The 18,664-nt window shown below is 47.8% G+C and overlaps 1 protein-coding gene across 3 annotated transcripts in view; it reads left to right on the top strand.

Annotated features, from left to right (window-relative positions):
* The window catches only part of B3GAT2 (beta-1,3-glucuronyltransferase 2), a 53,685-nt gene that overhangs the window by 18,635 nt on the left and 16,386 nt on the right, over positions 1 to 18,664 (top strand). For 2 of the 3 annotated variants that reach the window (XM_004423976.3, XM_087438795.1), the window contains exon 2: positions 4,444 to 4,588. In XM_004423976.3, coding sequence (XP_004424033.1) covers positions 4,444 to 4,588 — 145 coding nt within the window. Of the gene's footprint in view, positions 1 to 4,443; positions 4,589 to 5,358; positions 6,735 to 18,664 lie in introns of those variants that run through there. The other variant, XM_087438796.1, reaches the window with a different exon arrangement.

Below are 18,664 nucleotides of genomic sequence, written 5' to 3'. Positions count from 1 at the left end.
TATTTTCCTTTGAAATGTCTGGCACACCGTGTGGTGCCGTGGTCGAGCACCGAGGGGCTGTGCGTCTAACTCTGCGATGGAGGTTCCGCGTTGAATCTCAGAGCAGCATACGTGGCAAGGGCATCTAGATCTTTCTGGAGTTTTAAGCTATTTAAATGACAAACTTCTTTTAATTTAGCATAGCTGGAAACTAATCCTGCCATATCCCTGCGTTCAAGCGGTCACGGCTTCACCTTTAACGCCTGACCCCCTGAAAAGCTAAAACAGGAACGAATGGAAGCTCTGAGCTGCTCTCAGAAATTTGGAGTGTGCTGAGCAAAACCTACATAAGACGAAAAGATTGAAATGTTTCCATTTTCTGCAGTGTGTGAGGGAGCAGGAGTCTGAAGGTGGAGTGAGTTGGGGAAGGAGCTGTATTTCTGTGAAAATTTTAGTAAATTTTCTGGGGCTTTTTTTCCACCTGTGGAGAAGACCTAGGACCTAAAAGCATTACATGGTAATATTGATTCAAAAATTAAATCACCAAAACCTTGCTGAGAGAAATTATAGATCTAAACAGTTGGAGAGAGATATCATGTCCATGGGTGAGAAGACAATACTGTTAACAATGTCAGTTCTCGCCAAATTGATATGTAGATTCAATGCAATCCCAATCAATGTGCTGAAATGGACAAACCGACTCTGAAACTCACATGGAAATGAAAAGGAGTCAAAACAGTCAAAACGACTTTGATAAAGAACGAAGTTGGAGGACTGACACTCCCTGATTACAGGAGTTGTTATAAAGCTACGAGAAATCAGGACAGTGTGGTTTTGGCATCAAGACCCCCAGACAGACCAATGGATCAGAGTGGAAAGCCCAGAAACAAACCCGCACATGTACAGCAACTGATTTTTCACAAAGGTGCAGAGGCAGTTCAATTGTTTTGGGACAATTAGATACAGTTGGAGCAATTGGAGATCCACATGCAAAAACAAGAAAAGAACTTCAATAAGTCCTCATACTATACACAAAAATTAACTCAAAATATATCACAACCTAAGTGTAAAACCTACAGCTGTGATACTTCTAGAAAGGAGGAGAAAACCCTTGTGCCCTTGAGCTTGGCGGCAGAGATGTCCAAGACACGAAACCAAGAGCACGATCCATGAAAGAGTCAGCTGATGGCTTGGACTTCATCAACATTAAGAGCTTCTGTTCTTCAAAAAATACTATCATGAGAATGAAAAGATAAGCCACAGACTGGGAGAAAATATTTACAAAATCATGAATCTGAGAAGCGATTTGTATGCAGAATATATAAATAACTCTCAAAACTCAATAGTAAGGAAATAATTTTAAAAATAGGCAAAATATCTGAACAAATATTTCACCAAAGAAGAGATTCAGATGACAAATAAGCACGTGAAAAGATACTCAACATCATTAGTCATTAGAAAAATGCAAACTAAAACCACAATCAGATACTATTCATGCCCATTAGAATGGCTAAAATAGGAGACTGCCCACACCTGGTGTTGGTGAGGATGTGGAGGACCTAGAACTCCCACACTGCTGGTGGGAATGTAAAATGGCACAACCACTTAGGAAAATAATTCAGCAGTTTCTTTAACAGTTAAAAGTACACCTGCCATACAATCCAGCCATTTTACTCCTAGGTTTGTATCCAAAAAGTGAAGTTCCCATAGACTTGTACACAGATGTTCATAGCAGCTTCATCTGTAGTAGCCAAAAGCTTGAAACAACCCAAATGTCCATCAACAGGCGAATGAATAAAAAAAACTGTGGTCCAGCCATACAGTAGAATACTATTCAGCAATATAAAGGAATGAACTACTGATACACATTACAGCATGGATGAATCTCCATATAATTATGCTGAGTGCAAGAAGCCAAATTAAAAAAAAATAACAGTATGTACTATATGAATCCATTCATATAAAACTCCAGGAAATGCAAACTAATGTGAAGTGACAGAAGGGGCTCAGTGGCTGCCTGGGGACAGGGCATGTGGAGAAGGGTGGGAGGGAGGGATTGAAAAAGGGCACAGGAGACTTGGGGATGATGGATCTGTCCATTATCTTCATAGTGGTGGTGGCCTCATGGTTGTGTACATATGTCAAAATGTTTCAAATTTTACACTGTAAAAAGAGCATTTTAGGGCCGGCCCGGTGGTATAGTGGTTAAGTTCGTGTGCTACTCTTTGGCGGCCTGGGGTTCACAGGTTTGGATCCCGGGCACGGACCTATGCGCCGCTCATCAAGCCATGCTGTGGTGGCATCCTATATAAAGTAGAGGAAGGTGGGCACAGATGTTAGCCCAGGGCCAGTCTTCTTCAGCAAAAAAAGAGGAGAATTGGCAACAGATGTTAGCTGAGGGCTAATCTGCCTCCCCTCCCCCCACAAAAAAAAGAGCATTTCATTCTTTCCGGGGTCCCCAAGACCACCGATATGTTTAGCGATTTACTAGGACTCGGAGCACTCGGCGTATAGTTGTACTTGTGGCTGAGATTTATTACAGTGGCACAGTCAGCACACACAGCCAGATCAGCGAGGGAAGAAGGCATCAGGAAGGGTCTGAGGAATCCACGTGCGGGCTTCCAGTGCTCTCTCCCCCCCGTGGGTAGTCACACGGAGCACACCTTCCCTCCAGCAGCAGAGGTGCAACCACAGGTGTACAATGTTTATGCCCATGGAACCCACGTAAGATTCAGGGCTCAGGGTTTTATGGGGGTTGGTCATCTAGGCACCCCCTGCCCACCACTATTTCAGATTCCCAAAAGGAAAGCAGGTGTTCAGTGCCCCAGGCAGGCAAAAGAACCCTATCAGCTGTTCCCATGTGCCTGCCAAGGGCCGTCCTTACGAGCAGGCCTTTGGAGACAAAGTGGTCTCAGGACCATTAACTGTCTTCTGCGCTCAGCTATACCTCAGTAGAACTGTTTAAAAAGTCATCATATGTTAGCTCAGGGCCGGTCTTCCTCAGCAACAAGAGGAGGATTGGCATGGATGTTAGCTCAAGGCTGATCTTCCTCACAAAAAAAAAAAGAGTGGAAATACTTTAAAAAGTCATCACATAAGTTCATATGAGCTAGCACAAGGCAACGGTGATTAATTTATTGAAAACGGGATAGACTATAAAAATAGCAATTTCCGACTTGGGGAAGACCAATATGGTGTGGTCTTCATTACCCGGAATGCCTTATGCCCTTAAATCCTTTTTTCGTAGTAACATGGGCTATTAATAAATAAGTAAAATTAGGATGCTTAGCAAATGAGAGCTTCTAATTATTTTTACTCTTTAACAATATGACTTTTCATTTGAACTGTATTTGAAAATCTTGCCCAAGTATATAATTTTTATTTTTTCATAAAAAAATTCCTTGACTGATAGTCATTATTTTAACCATTGGTTAACTGATATGACCCAGCTCTACAGCAAATAAAGGTGAGGCATTGGTGTTGAGGTTATAATTACCTCATGCCCTGGGCAGGTTCTGCCCAAGGACGCACCTAGTTGAGGCTGAGTGGAGCTGCAACCCATCTGTACTTTGACGGCCGGCCCGTGAGCCATGGGCACCGAGAAAGGGGCACGTTGTTCTGGTTTGCACAGAGGTGCCGTGTGGCTGACTGTGGCCCTGTTCACACGTGTCCTGGAGGTTTTCCCCCAAAATGCTGCCTGATATTGGCAAGCTTGCTGGTGAACATGTCTGTCTTTCTCCTTAAAGAAATCCAGCGGATAACTTTGGGTTGATCATTGTCTTGACCCAGGACTCTGCTGGGTACAGCAGTGTGTGCTGGAAAGGAGCCAGCTACTCCCGATGCCCGCCTGGGGCCTTTCCTCTCTAGTTTGGCCCAATTGCCCTTGAAAGGCAGGTGAATTTAGGGTACGTTGTTCTTTTTGTCACTCTGGAGGATGCCTGGCGTCTCTGCTGTGTCTGGATCCCATTATTAATATCCCTAGCCAAGATTTCTGTGTGTCTGTAGCAATAAAAAATTTGGAGAAAAGCAACTCCTGTGGCTGCTCTGAGTGAAACTTTTGCTGTTGCTGAGTAATAAAGTTTTGGAAAGGGGAAGTAAGCCTTCTCACCTCCAAAGATACGGTTTAAAAGATTCACCTTTGAAACAAATAGAAAATATCTGACAGTCATACCTTAGCTTCCCGTCAGGGATGCTCAGCTATGGACGCCCCCTGCACCCCCAGTATTTCTCTCAGGCCTTGAGCTGCCGGCTGCGTGCATGACCGAGCACCCAGCAATGGCGCTGAGCCGCCAAACGACATGGAGAAGCGTAGCAGTCTGTCAGCAGAAAGGTTCTGTCGGGAAACTCAGTTTTGGAAATCTGCACTCCCCCCTCCCATTTCTTCTCTGTGGCTCACATTCCTTTCCTCCCTTCAAGTTCTCTTCCTAAGGAAACTTAAAGCAGATCTCTCTCCCCTTTTCGTAGATGCGAACGACGCGCAAGGTCTCTGTGTGGCCAGTGGGCCTGGTTGGCGGGCGACGCTACGAACGTCCCTTGGTGGAAAACGGCAAAGTGGTTGGTTGGTACACCGGCTGGAGAGCAGACCGGCCCTTTGCCATCGACATGGCAGGTGAGGAGTGTGGAGGGTGACATTTATCCCACCCCATTTGTAACAGGGCACCAGAGGAAGGAAGCTTTAGAAGACCACTTTAGTGAAAACCCTGGATCTTATCATATTCAGCAGATGAACTGTTTAAGTAAACTTTCAAAACAGGCTCTTTGGTTAATTCAGGTGGAAATTGATTTTATGGGTGATTAGAAAAGACTCATTCCGCTCCATTGTGTCACCTGGCCGTGTGTCCAGCCCTTTATCCAGCAGACATTTACGGGCCGGGTCTGGGTTGGCATTGGACATTCAGGACCTGGCTCCTGCCTCACAGGGCTCTGTTGACTACCTTTTGGTACCTCTTTCTAGAAGTCCAGTTTGTTATAACATATCACGTGCTTGTAGATAAATTTAATAGTGATACGAAATTGACAAGCTAATCATTTTAATGCCTATTGATAAATTTAGTGCTTATTGATACATTTAATAGCTAAAATATAAATTTGGATTACTGGTTTTTCAGGCATTTATTAACTCTGAGTATAACTGTCTTTTAACATTTTTGTTCTAATCAACCAACTGAATTGGATAAGACCTGTAGTAGACCACAAATTCTAAAATGCTGCTTTATCATCAAGTGACTCATTGTCTGTGGGTTATATAGAATGATGCCTGTGATAACTGTGGAAGGGTGCAGTTTGAAACATGAGGCTTAGAGGCAGAAAAATCACTGACATCTATAACCTAGAAGATGGAGGCAGAAAAGCTTCAACATCGATCTCGTCTGTCTTCAGCTCTGAAGCACAGCCCTGTCTGTCTGTCGCCTGTGCTTGGTCAATCGTGTGTGCATCTCCCGACTGGGGTCAGAATCCCGCTGCTCAGAATTCTGAGGGGTGAAGGCCGTCCTCTGAACTGAAGTCCTCACTTCTGTTCTGACAATAGCATAAATTGGAGGAGCACGGTTATGAAGCACACGGGAGTAAGAGCTCGTGGATGGAGGTGTGAGGGGTCTGTCGCACTGCATCATGGGAGAAGACAAACTGGGACGTTCTTACTCCCGTTTAACAAACGCTTCCTAAGTGCCAGTTCTGTGGGACTGCATCGTGGTCTGTGACCTCTGGGACACTCTGGATCTCTTACCCTGCCCTGGTCACCCTCTGCCATGCCCCGCTCTGCCTCCTGACCTCTCCCTCCTCTTCTGACCCTAGCCTTCCCTTCAGTCTTCAGTTCTTGCAGCCCCAGGGCCGAGCTGGTATCTCAACAAAAGCGTTCACCTGAAGGCAGACGGACAGGTGGGTGGGCCACACGTGGACGGTCCCGAGGCTTCTCAAGGGAGGCCTCTCCTCCATCAAGGCTGAGTTGGTGGCTCTGCAAATATAAGGCTGACCATAATGTGTCTTTTGAGAAGCAGGTTTCTTGTTGATCAGAAGTGTAACCTTGAGCAGAGCATCCAGAGAACATTAGGCAAAGTCTAGCTGTCTGGGACTTGGCTTCTCCTGGGTAAAACGAGGCAGAGGCGTGAGTGACCGCCGAGGTCTTCTCTAAGGTACCCTTCCTCATCTGGCTTCCCTTCTGGAAGCTCAAAGAGCAGCCCAGGTCCCTGGGCTCCAGCTGAGGAGTCGTGATGCCTGAAGCAGCGGCTGATGGATGTTCGGCTCTTCTCCTTCCCAGAGCCTCGTTTCCACACAAGCCCCCCAGACGTGTCCCTTACACCCAGGATCTCGGCCCATTACCCTGCAAGGTAACTTCAAGGTGAGGGCAACTTGGACAACTCTGCCTGGACTTGATGCAAGAACTTGATGTGCAAGCTCAAGTATCCAGCAAACCCATTGAACATTCTGCACTGGTCGCCCCAGAATTTGGATCCCAATAGTTAGAGCTAAAATTCAAGAAAGGCGCATGGGTTTTGTGCATTCGAGCTGGCCCGTGAAAGGACGTTTGATGCTCTTTCACTGCCAAATTGTCTGGGAAACTTTTCTCCATGACATAACTGATGTTTGGATTTTTCTGAGCATTTCCATGTATTTTCAAAGCATAATATCTGTCACAAAATATGAATGATTTGCTTGTTTTGTATTAATTATCCTTGTTTTAAAATAGGAATAACATTTCTGTCTCTAAGGAAACAACCTCTGCCACATTAAATGATTTTCTTCACTTCACATATGAACTTGCTTTGAAAATTATTTTTCAGTAAATTATTGATATTTTTGGAAAACTTTAAGCGAGACTGATTTGGTTGATAAGATAGCGATTCTGGTTTTGAGGCAGTTTGTTCTCATTTTAAAACTTGAAAATTCACAGCTTGTTTAGACGCCACGTAAGAGTCATTGATTCTCTGTGGGAAGAGGGGAAAGGCCTTTTGGACCTTCATGTCCAAATGGTACTTCCCACCTATTTTCAGGTTACATCAACACTCACAATATCGAGAAAGAGAGGGGAGCTGGAAGCCTCCTCCCTCCTGTACCCAAGACAGTCCAAGGAGCACTTCTTAGAAAATGGTCTGTGATCTCTGAGTGGGAGGGCTCGTTGGAGCCAGGGTCTCTCTTAGATTTCCGCAGCTGATTAAGAAACGTGGAGGAGGCCAAATGTAACATTTCCACAGGGGTCTTGCTTTGGGGGGTTGAGCATGTTCGGTGGGAGCCCCTCAGGGTCTGTCCTGTTTGTACTCCTGTGAAGTCAGCCTAGCCCATCACTAGAAGCTCATTCAAGTACCTCACATTACAACTGTCATGTTTGTGTCCTCCAGGGCGTTTGACTTAGTATCTCTCTGTATTTCGCCATATTGGACTTGACAGATGCTGTTTTTGCTCTCAGATGAGGAAACGTTGTTTTGAAATTATCTTGTATGCACAACACTAGTGGCAGAAGTAAAGATTGTTTCTGTTGTACTGGGGGAAAAATAAAAAAAAATTTCTCGTGATTGATACTGCGAAAGAACTTAAGATGCCCACTCACAGACAGAAGGAAAGCATCGGGCAGCCCTGCGCGGGCAGCAGTGGGCCGCTGGCCTCTGCAGTCAGTCGGTGGCCACACTGCTCTGCCAAGCCAGTGGGATGCAGGAATATTTCCACTGGTCTGTGCCTCGGGCTTCAGTCCCTCACCTTGGGCATCTGACCACTGGCTGGTTCTTACTGACTAGGAGCGAGATGTCCACAGTTTTTAGCTCTGTTTTGAGGTCAGGGAGTCACTTTCAGGTGACAGACTCATTTGGACACTTCCAGGGAGGTGTCACTAAGAACCAACACTTGAAAGAACTGAGCTTAAAGTAATCTTCAGCCGTGCAAGAAGGGTGGATTTGTTCAAATTCAGAACCTAAGGCTAAGATGTTGATTTTGAGTTCTCAACATTGCAGGCACCTTATTCTCAACTCGAGAAGGTGGCAGACAGGGCGCTGTCCTCCTCCAATGATAATGTGTATAGTTGCAAGTCGAGTGCCTGGCGCACAGTAGGGATTCTGTCCCAGTAAAAATCCAACTGGGTGCAGTGCTGTTCAGCTCTGGCACTAACCACCCAGAGTTACACAGACCCACAGGTTAGAGGGCATGGTCCCCACAAGACTGCCCTTACCTCAGACACCAGCCACACTGGGGGTCCCCAGGCCATCTGCACTTTTGACCAACTGGCTATAAATATGATGTTTCCCACAAGGCTCTCAGGTTTGATAATTTCTTAGAAGGACTCACAGAACTCAGGATAGCGCTCTACTTATTATTACAATTCTATTACAAAAGATACAAATTAGGACCAGCCAATGGAGAGACACACAGGGTGAGGTCTGGGGGAGGACGCAGAGCTTCTGTGCTTTCTCCTTGTGTGCTCAGGATGATCACCCTCCCAGCACGTTAGTGCGTTCACAGCCCGGGAAGCTCCGCTGAACCTCTGTGTTCAGAGTTTTTGTCGCAGCTTCATTATGTAGGCACGGTTGATTAAATCAGTGGCCATGTGATTGAATTCAGTCTCTAGCTTCAGTCCCCAGAGGCCGGGATGGCCCAAAGTTCCAAGCCTCTAATCACATGGTTGGTTTTTCTGGTGACCAGCCCCCATCCTGAAGCTACCTAGGGCCCACCACGAGCCACCCCATTAGCCTAACAGAGTCACTCCTGTCACTCGGGAAGTTCTAAGGCTTTGACAAGCTCCTTGCCAAGAACCTGGCACAAAGGCCAGACAAGTTTTTTGTCATGCCCTGGGCTCAGTAAAGGATAACTTTTCATGTCCTAGAGTGTCTCCTGCGTCCCCGATTTATCGTGCTTTCATCCACAAAGGCTAAGGGGGTGTTGTGTGATGTTTCAGGGTCACTTTCAGCCTTGTCTGTGGACTTTTCAGGACTGATAAAAATGAGACGTGGTTGTCATGTGATAAAACTGTCTCTCACATGTGGCTTACAGAGGGATGGGAAGTCGAGGAGGGACCTTAGTGTTCCGGCCTGGAGTCCTGTGGGCAAGGGTGTGATGAAGGCCTGGGAGTGGACGAGCTCCCACAGGGAGACCTGTAACGGCCTAGGATTGCGTCCTGGGAGCAGTTATTTAAAGTGGCTGCAGGGGGAGGAGGCAAGGAGGGGGGCAGGGCCCAACGAGAGGGTGTTGGGGTGGACTGGATGCAGTCCCCAGAGAGAAAAGGTGGGCAAACCATGAATTTGGTTGTTGGATGTGGAAGAGGAGGGTGCTTGGTGAGTGTGGGGGTGGGAGCCAGGAGCACGTAGAGGGTGGTTGGCACCAACTAGGACCTCGAAGACTGTTCCTGGAACAAGGGATATATGAAAGAGTGAAGGGCCCTCATTCAGGAGGAGCAGAGGGTCAGCAGAGTGTCCGAGGAAAGTCAGGTTTCCAGCAGAGCCAAGAGGGAGAGGAAGTTCGCTCATTGAAGGGGTTAAGGAGGTTCCATTTTGGTGGGAGGGCGATTAGAGAGGGTGCTGTGAAATGAGTGGCTGGGAGGCTCTGGGAGGGGGGTGTTGGGAGAGGGGGGTGGGGTGACTTCCGGGGTCCCTCCTGCTCCAGGAGGTGTGGGCTTTGACAGGTTCTGACTCTTGGGGTCGAGGCTGGTGTGCATGGCCCACGGATCTGTGCTGTTATTTCTGTTGACACCCAGCGTCCCCACACTGCGGCTCATCACCATTTCCAGTTGGTCATGGTTCTAGTCTCTGGAGACGGAAAGGGCCCTTTGCAAAGTAGGACAGTGAGGCAATGAGATGGTGATTTAGAAGAGATTTCAATGACACCCATGATTTAGAAGAGATTTCCAGGGGAAGTAGGGCGGATGGTGCAGGGGTGGGGGGAGCATCACTAGGGGGTGGCAGCTCAGGAGACAACTCTTTGAAGAAATGTACAGGATGAGTAGGGAAGGGAGATGGTAGCAGTTTCAAAGTAGGAGATTTGCCTTTTTTCCCCTTTAATGATAGAGGAGAAGTTGAAGTTTTGAGAGGAAATGAGGGGGAATTGGGACCTTGGATGGACGAGTTCACCTCAGCAGAACCCCCTCCTATTCCTGTAAGGAGTGGGGGTGAGTAAGGAAACCAAGACCTGGCGGGTGGAGGGGCCGGTTGTTGAATGTTAACGAGAAGCGACGATGGACTGACCCACGAATGCCTCTTGAGCACAGGCTGCATGGCCTGAGGGACCGCACCCGGCCTCCAGCAGAGAGTGGGTGTGAGAGTACATACCTCACTCCACCATGGGGCAGAAAATGGGGTACGGGTGGAATGTTTGGGGTTTACATTTAGAGCCGCTGCTGTTGGGGGCGGCTCAGGAAAGGCGTTGTGGAAGAGGTGGCACTGAGGGGCGCCCTGCGTGGAGGCCCAGGTCAGGGAGGGGCAGGGCGCCAGGGGAACAGCAGCCCCGGTGTGTCGCTCTCAGAGGAGAGCAGGCTGGGGGCGGACTGTGAGGGCCAGTTGCGGGGACAGAGGTCCGTCCTCCTCTGTGAGATGTTCCGAGTGGGCACCGACGGGATTAGAAACCTGATCTGAGGACAAGGCGGCGGCAGGTGCAGACAAACGGGGCTGGGGGATGGGGGGTGGCCCGCTGGGCGGGGGTCGTGAGGCTGAGGTGGGGAGGGAGGCGACAGGAGGCCCTAAAGGCAGCCGCTAGCAGGGATTTATAAACTTGAACAAGCCTTTTCAGATTCTGCCTGTAGTCAGCAGAATTGAGATCTCTTTAACACGGTTGTATGGTGATAACGGATGTATTACATTTAATTTTGGTTTGGTTTTAACTGGTGTGACTTGCTGTCTTATCCTTTGAGTTGTAGCTTAGGTGCAGAAAACATGATAATCTTGGGTAAGGAGAACATTCTGTTAACCGGAACACCAGTTGTGAAAAATAGGCATCTGCGTATTAGGGACTAAATCGCTTTCCTGACTCAAGTTTCCGGCTCGATTCCTTGTGGGTGCACTGTCCTCACGGAGGGTGGCGGGGTTGGGAGGGCTCGAGGTGAGAGGGAAGACGACGATGGCGCTCCTGGGTCCTTCGTCACTGCTGCCCCCGCCTCCGAGAAGCGGGAGGAGGCCCAGGTTCTGACAGTTGCTCACGGCTCTTCAGAGGCCTCCCGTGCGCTTAGGGTGAGCGGCTCCACGTCGCTGTTGCCCCGCGGTCCTGCCTGGCCCCCCACCTGGCCCGCCGTGCAGCCTCGCACCCTCTGCCCCGTCTTCGGTGGCACCGGCTCCTGCAGTTCCTCTAGCGCATCCTGCCCTTCCCCTCGGGGCCCTCACAGAGGCGAGGCCAGAACGCTCTTCCTCAGTTCAGCCCTGCTCATCCCTCAGGCCGCTTTCTCAGGGAAGCGCTGGCACCCCATGGAGACAGCTCCCCTGCCCGCGGTATCGCCGCCCAGAGTCATAAGCTCCCACGCTTCTGCCCCGTGGCACTTACCACCGTGTTAGGTCTTTAACTGTAACTGTTGAAGCCCCCCACTCCCACCCTGACCAGGATGTAGCCCCCATGGGGGCAGACGCCGAGCCTGTCCTGGCCTCCACCCGTCCCCTACCCTGGTCCCACGGGCAACTTGGCCCAGCCTGCAAGGGCTGAGAAATGGCCCTAGTCCAGAGTTTCTGTCCCCACTGCTAGTTACCAGGCAAAGATTTTTGTTTTCATTATTCTACGCGATGACTTGACCTGAAGAGGGCTGAGTGACGCCAGGCGGCTTACGGAAGCGGTCTCTGCGGCTCTCTGGAGGCAGCAGCTGTGCAGGGCCTTCTCTCGTGATGTTTGTTGACGAGGAACTCGGCCTGGTTGATTTCCTCGACACCCCTTCCGTGGTGGACAATGCAGTAAGGACCCTCAGCCCAGCTGGGGCAGATGATCACCAAGGCCAAGTGAGCACGGCCGGAACTGGTGGAGTTTTACTTCGCTTCGTGAACATAAATCCTGAGAGAGAACAGGGTGACCTTCTCGCCACCTGGGAGCCATTTGTAATTTGTGTGCTGTTTTCAGCGCAGGAATGTCTGTAGGAGGAAGATGAAGTTCTTGAACGTTCTCAGGAGAGTGAATTCTTGTGTCATATGGTGCCTTTCAGTGCAGGGTCTGGGGACGACCTGGGACCCTGTCGTTAGGTCGGTGCAGTGCGACTGTGGCTGGAGCGGGGTGTGGGGTGGAGACGGCAGTTCTGTCCTGACAGCCGACAGAGCCGCGGCGCTGGTGTGGGTTGTGAGGGTAACGGCAGCCTGTCGCCCCTTTCTTATCTGTTTCTGAAGTGAGGCGCATCCTAGAGCCTGGCAGGAGCTGATGGCCGCGACACCGTGTTCAGCCTCTCCTCGCGCACCGTGTCTGTGCTGGGTGGAGGAGGGTGCGTGGGTGAGGAGGCCAATCGGCGTGCTCAGAACCGGGGGGCTGTCCCTAGGGTGCTGGGGATGGGCAGCCGTGCTCACACTGGGCTTGGTGGAGGAGGAGTGTGTCCCCTCAGAATTTCAATGGAATAAAGCTTTCATTTAGGACTAAGAATTTTGAAAACCGGAAGTCTTCCCTTCTCTCAGGGAAATGGAACAGACTTCATCATCATCATCTACAGGGCGTTTACCAGGCTTCAGGCGTTCTTAGCGCTCGGTGTGCTTTCTTCTTGAGTCCGCACTCAACTCTGCAAATTATCCGCATTTGAATAGAAGGAAACCGAGGCCTAGACTTGATGAGTAACTTGTCCCAGGTTGCACAGCGATGGGGGTAGAGCTGGGATTCAAACTCAGGTCTGCATGTCTCCAGGGACAGCCCTCCCGCTGGGCTGTGAACCCCATCTCACCCTCTTACAGCCAGTGACCGAGTTCTTGTCTCTGAGCCTCTGTTTTCTTCATCTGCAGAACAGAGGAAATGGAGTTTTTCACAGACTAGGACATCACATACAGAGCACCTGGTTCACCCTGTAGACAATGAGTGTATGTCTCTCAACCAGGAAGCAAGATCCGATTCTGTGTCTGGATTCAGTTGGCCCATGCATTTGTCCAGGGGAGTCTGCACGGTGCTGTGTGTGACTGATGGCCATGGTGCCAGACTCACGCAGGCAGCTGTGGGGAGGGGGATCGCTGACCCCCAGGCCCCGCTGGGCACACGCAGGCTGTACTGTCTCGATTCCTCACCTGTAGGTGAGGGATCAGACATCTGCCTCCTGGGTGACATGGGGCTGAAATGAGAATAGAAACGTGCAGAAGCTCCTGCCGTTCTGTGAGCGTGAGTCCGCACCGCATGCAGCCGTTTCAGAGCCTTCTTGAAGGTGATACTTAAGAACATCCAAACTCTGCTGTGGGCTTGTGATGAGCTTCATTCCTCTCCTGGCTGGAGGACCTGTGCTCATCATCCTTCAGTGAATTAGCTCAGCACACAGGATGGCACGTGGGGATGAACGCTGGCCCTTGCTTTTGATAAAAGACCCAAAAAGAGAGTGATAATGAGAAAAAAACAAAACCCAGAGAAAGATCATTAAAAACTTGTCAAGAAGCAGATATGTGCTCATTTTTGTAATTTCCCAGCTGAAAAACTAAACAAACAAACAAAAAGCATTTGAGGTTTCAAAAGAAAATGCCGTTTATGACATTTAGATCTGCAGGTATCTGGTGCGGCGTGCGTGTCAGCGCCCCGCTGCCGGGGAGGAGCGTTGTTCTCTGTACATGTTACTGATGGCACCTGGGGGATTTAAAAGAATGATTCTCGTGTTTTCTAATCAGGTCACAAGGGGGGACAAATGTCCGTTTCCACCACCGTCACTTTCCTGAGAGTCCCTGGGAGAGCATCTGTCGACAGAGTTTTCATCTGGACTCTATTAACGACAATTATTAGTGTAAAGAATAGGAATTCGGGATTGTCGCTGTGCACGGCTGACCTGGGGCCGGCGCGCTGCCAGTGTTCCTTGGCGCACAGGTTGGTTGCTCTGACCACTGCACATTTCTGCACTGGCTTCAGAAGTTAGTTAGCCGGGTTCTTCCTGGGCCCCCTGAGCAGCCGGATCACCCCAACCGTGAACACTGCACTTCAGTCCACCTTGTTACAAATCCCTCAACCACAGCTAACCGCCCGGATCAGCCAAGCGTTGCCCCAAGCTGATGGGCGTGAGGTCATTGAGTGGCACGCCCTCCACCATGCAACGTGGAATGTCACTTTGTCTTCCCATGTTTGCCTGGCTAATTTCCAGTCACCTCTCAAGACTCTTTAGTGGTGCCGGAAGTGCCTTCTCTGGGAAGGTTGTCCTGAGTTTCTATCCAGTGTAGATGCTGCTCCCACACGTTCCCCTCAAGTCCTGCGCTTAGGCACTTGTTCTCGAGGTGGCGCTGGTGTCAGCGTCCTGCCTGCCCCCTGCTCCTCTGCTCCCCCGAGCTCCACTGAGAGAGGCCCCCATCTCATCTCCCTGCATCTCCAGGCCTGGCATGGTCCCTGATAAATGGCTGAGGAATTCATGAATTTTCACTTGTCTTTCTTTTCTCCTTTAAGGATTATCAAAATTAAAAGTTTCACAGCTTTTGATCCCTTCTGAGACCACAGTGCCATTACTTCTTAATGGTGAGATTAAAAAAAAGGGGGGGATCTTGAGCATATTCCAGAGAGCTCTCTCAGGAGGGTCTAACCCGGCGGGTCTCAACCTGGTTACACATCAGAATTACCCAGGGAGCTTTGAAAAAAACCCAACGCGGGGCTCCATTTCTGATCAATTAAGCCATAACCTCTGGGTGTGGGGCCTGTGTTGGGGTGTGTGTGTATTTCTTTAAGTCTTGGTGAGTATAAACTGCAGCCAGAGATCAGAATGGCTGGTGTAGGTGGCAGAGCCACTCTCATGTTCCCTGCTATAGTTCATTATAGTCTGTTAGTAGACACGGCCCTTCCCATGGTGCCCGCTGAGTCAGTCTGGGGGTTTGAGGTGGGAGAGCCCCATACTACCAAAAATTTGAGAATGCTCAGTAAAATTATTTCCACAGAATGCACTTCCATTGATCAAGCAAAAAGAGAATTTGAGCACAAGAGAGGAGTTTTTAAAATCCTAACAACTAAAAGACTGCCTGTATTCAGTAGAAATGCAAGTTTATCTTTTTATTGTGGTAAAATATACATAACATAAAATTTACTATTTTAACCATCTTCAAGTATACATTGGCACTAAGAGCATTCACGCTGTGCCACCATCACAGCCATCCCACTCCAGAACTTTCTCATCGTTGCAAACTGAAACTCTGTTCCCATCAAACACCAGGCCCTGGTAACCCCCGTTCTGCTCTCCGTCTCTATGAATTGGACTATTCTGGGCACCTCACAGAAGTGCAGTTATATAGTGTTTGTCCTTCGTGTCTGGCTCATTTCACTTAGCACGATGTCAAGGTTCTTCCATGTGGTGACGCATCAGAACTTCCTTCCTTTGTGAGTCTGAATGATACTTCGTTGGATGTGTAGACGACGTTTGCTTATCCATCCACCCACTGAGGGGCATGGGGTTCTCTCCAGCTTTTGGCTTTGTGAATAGTCTGCTGTGAACGTGGGTGTGCAGACACTGTTCACGCCCCTGCTTGCCGTGCCATGGGGTACACGCCTGGATGTGGAATTGCAGGGCTGTATGGTCACTGTGCATTGTGTTTCTTTGAGGAACCACCATGCTTTTTTCTACAGTGGCTGCACCATTTTACATTCCAAATTCTGCATATCCTCGCTCTTATTATTTTAAAATTATTTTCCTTGTATTCGCTGGGGTTTGGGGAGCAGGAAGATAGATGCCTGTCCGCCTGTTGTGCTGTGTTTTCTGGGTTAGACCAGAGTGGTTGGTGCAATACATTCAGCAGTGCTCACGGATAACGTAAAGCAGAAAGTCTCCAAGGTGAAGTAAAGCATGAGACGTGAGACGGTGGTTCTTACCAGGGCAGCGGGAAGCCTGTGGATTCTGGGATTCTGGGATTCCCAGCGTACATGAGGGGTCATTGCCCATCAGAGTCTGGCTGTCGAGCCAGCAGAACCGCTTCCCCTCTGAACACCAGTACTGGGCATCCTTAGCTCCCTACACCACTGACTAGAGAGTCATGGATATTTTTAGTTTTCAGCTAATTAAGCCTCCTTAATTTAACTTTTATTCTTAGGATCAAGTTTTCTATCTTTGTTCAGCCTCCTGATTGTTTCCTTAGCAGATTTAAGTTTTCTATGATGGTTTATTGCTTTCAGAGTAGAGATTTAAATGAATCATTTATAGATTAAAGAAAGAATACTTCTTAGAAATGAAGTCTTATTTTTTCCACAAAGAACAATGGCTGCTAAATGGCTTTTGAGGAGTTTTAAAAACTAGACAATAAAAAAAAAAAAGGTTTACCCTGAAGCAATCACAAAGTTTCAGGCAGCATTCAGGAGCGGATCAACAGTCCTATTGAACAGCCCGGCCAGGCTTCTTCATTCCTTTTCTGCACCAGAAGAAAATGATTCTAAATTATAACTGGAAATAAATGTGGAAAGCTATAGTTCTGTCTGCCCCTTAGGAAGCCGTGGATTGGGAAGGAATCTCTATCATGGCCATAAAAGAGCACGTCATGACATGCGAGCATTCAGTCTTAGAACCAAGGACATCTACAGTTGAACACTGGCATGAAACAGTGGCAGTTTAGAGATGATAGTCAATAAGGACACATTCCTTTTATGTAGCCTTTTCTGCTTTCTGTATCTGATTTAATCTAGTGAAAATGATTCCTAAAACACTACTATTAACATATTTGTTTCTCAGTTGGATAGTTCTGAGATAAACAGGCTGGAAGGTACAAGATTATGAAAAAAAAGCACTTAAGTAGCAGGTTTCCATTTTCCCCTTCATGCCTACGTTACTGTAGCTTTTTCTTCCATGCTTATCTGCCTCAAAGGGTGATAATGGGATTAAGGAGTTTGAAAAAGAGAAAGGCAGTGACATCATTGGAAATAGCAGAGTAAGGACCTCCAATAGCCACTCCTCCGTAGAAACAATGAGAATGCTGGCAAAAATTGTCAAATTCAGCTACTTCAGAACTGGAAATTAACCAAAGGTGTGCAACGATCTGGAAAGTGTTTATTCAAGAAAAATAGCCAAATCTTGGTAAGAACAGTAAGTATTGCAGTGTTTCAACTTGCCCTGTTCCCATCCCCTCTCCCCAGCTCCACATGGTCACCTTGAGAAGCAGAGCCCTGTAATCCTGGTGGACGTCAGCAGCCACGGATCCTACAGCCCTGGAGGGGAAGAACAGGGTTGGCACTCCTTCAGGCTCCACTCTGGGAGAATTGCCATTATGTGACCCAGCAGTTCCCTAGAAAAAACCATTCACAGGCTTGTCTTTATCTGACCTCACTCAGAGCTCACCCAGTGCAAACAGCCTTTTCTCTGGCAGCATTTGTCAAAAACAGAAACCTCAAAACAAATAAAGCCAAGACAAAAAAATAAAAACAAAATGTTGATTTTTACCATCACAGCTCCCTGAGGCAATGGTAACAGTTGTGGGAAACAGTAAGTGAAGCAAAAAATTTAAAAGAAAAAGCTGGGGGAATCCTTCATTGCATAGAGGGCTTTAAGAAGTTCTGACGTATTTCTGGCCATGGATGTGTAGGTCTGTGTGCACACGCTCAGAAACCTTACAAGGCTCTGAGTTCTTCCCCCAGGCTGACCTGGAGCCTCTGTGCACGCAGGAAGTGAAGGCTGGGGCAGAGGTTGTAAACTGCGTGGCCGACTTGTGAAGGCATGGCCGGCATGCACATGGGGCCCCTTGGCAAAGACTGAGACTCTGGTTCCAGGCCTTTATGGAAGTCTGTGTCCAATAGCTGACCTCTAAGCCAACTGAGCAGAGACTTCAGTGGCCACATATCGCAAAGAACACAGACGTTACAGCATTAGTTCAAGAAAGTCAGTAAACAAACATTAACAACAAAGAGCAACAACAACAAACCCTAGAGAGGTGAGAGAATCTGATTTCCAGAGTTGCCACATTATTGAAAATGTGCAGTTTTCAACAAGAAATTACAAGACATGCAAAGAAACAGATCATGGCCAATATACAAGAAAGTAAGTCAATAGAAACTGTCCCTGAGAAAGTCCAGACATGGTACTTACTAGACAAAGACTTTATTTTTTTTATTGAGGTAAAATTGGTATACAACATTATATAAATTTCAGGTGTACAACATTATAATTTGGTATTTGTATACACTACAAAGTGATCACCACCATAAGTCTAGTTACTGTCCATCACCACACAATTGACCCCCTTCACCCATTTTGCCCACCCACAACCCCCTTCCCCTCTGGTAACCACCACTCTGTTCTCTGTATCTATGAGGTTTTGTTTCTTTGTTTTTTAGATTCCACATATAAGTGAAATCATATGGTATTTGTCTTTCTCTATCTGACTTATTTCATTTAGCATAAAAACCTCAAGGTCCATCCATGTTGTCACAAATGGCAACATTTTTATCCTTTTTATATGGATGCATAGTATTCCATTGTGTGTGTGTGTCTATATATATATGCCACATATTCTTTATCCATTCATTCCTCATTGGACACTTAGGTTGTTTCCAAGTCTTGGTTATTGTAAATAATGCTGCAATGAACATACAGGTGCATATATCTTTTAAAATTAGTATTTTCTTATTCCTAGGATAAATACCTAGAAGTAGGAGAGCTGTATCATATGGTAGTTCTATTTTT

Source organism: Ceratotherium simum, chromosome 13 (genome assembly GCF_057802395.1).
Source record: "Ceratotherium simum simum isolate JZ-2026a chromosome 13, ASM5780239v1, whole genome shotgun sequence".
Taxonomy (NCBI): Eukaryota; Metazoa; Chordata; class Mammalia; order Perissodactyla; family Rhinocerotidae; genus Ceratotherium; species Ceratotherium simum.
The sequence above is the reverse complement of the archived record's forward strand: the minus strand, read 5'-3'. Positions and strand labels throughout refer to the sequence as shown.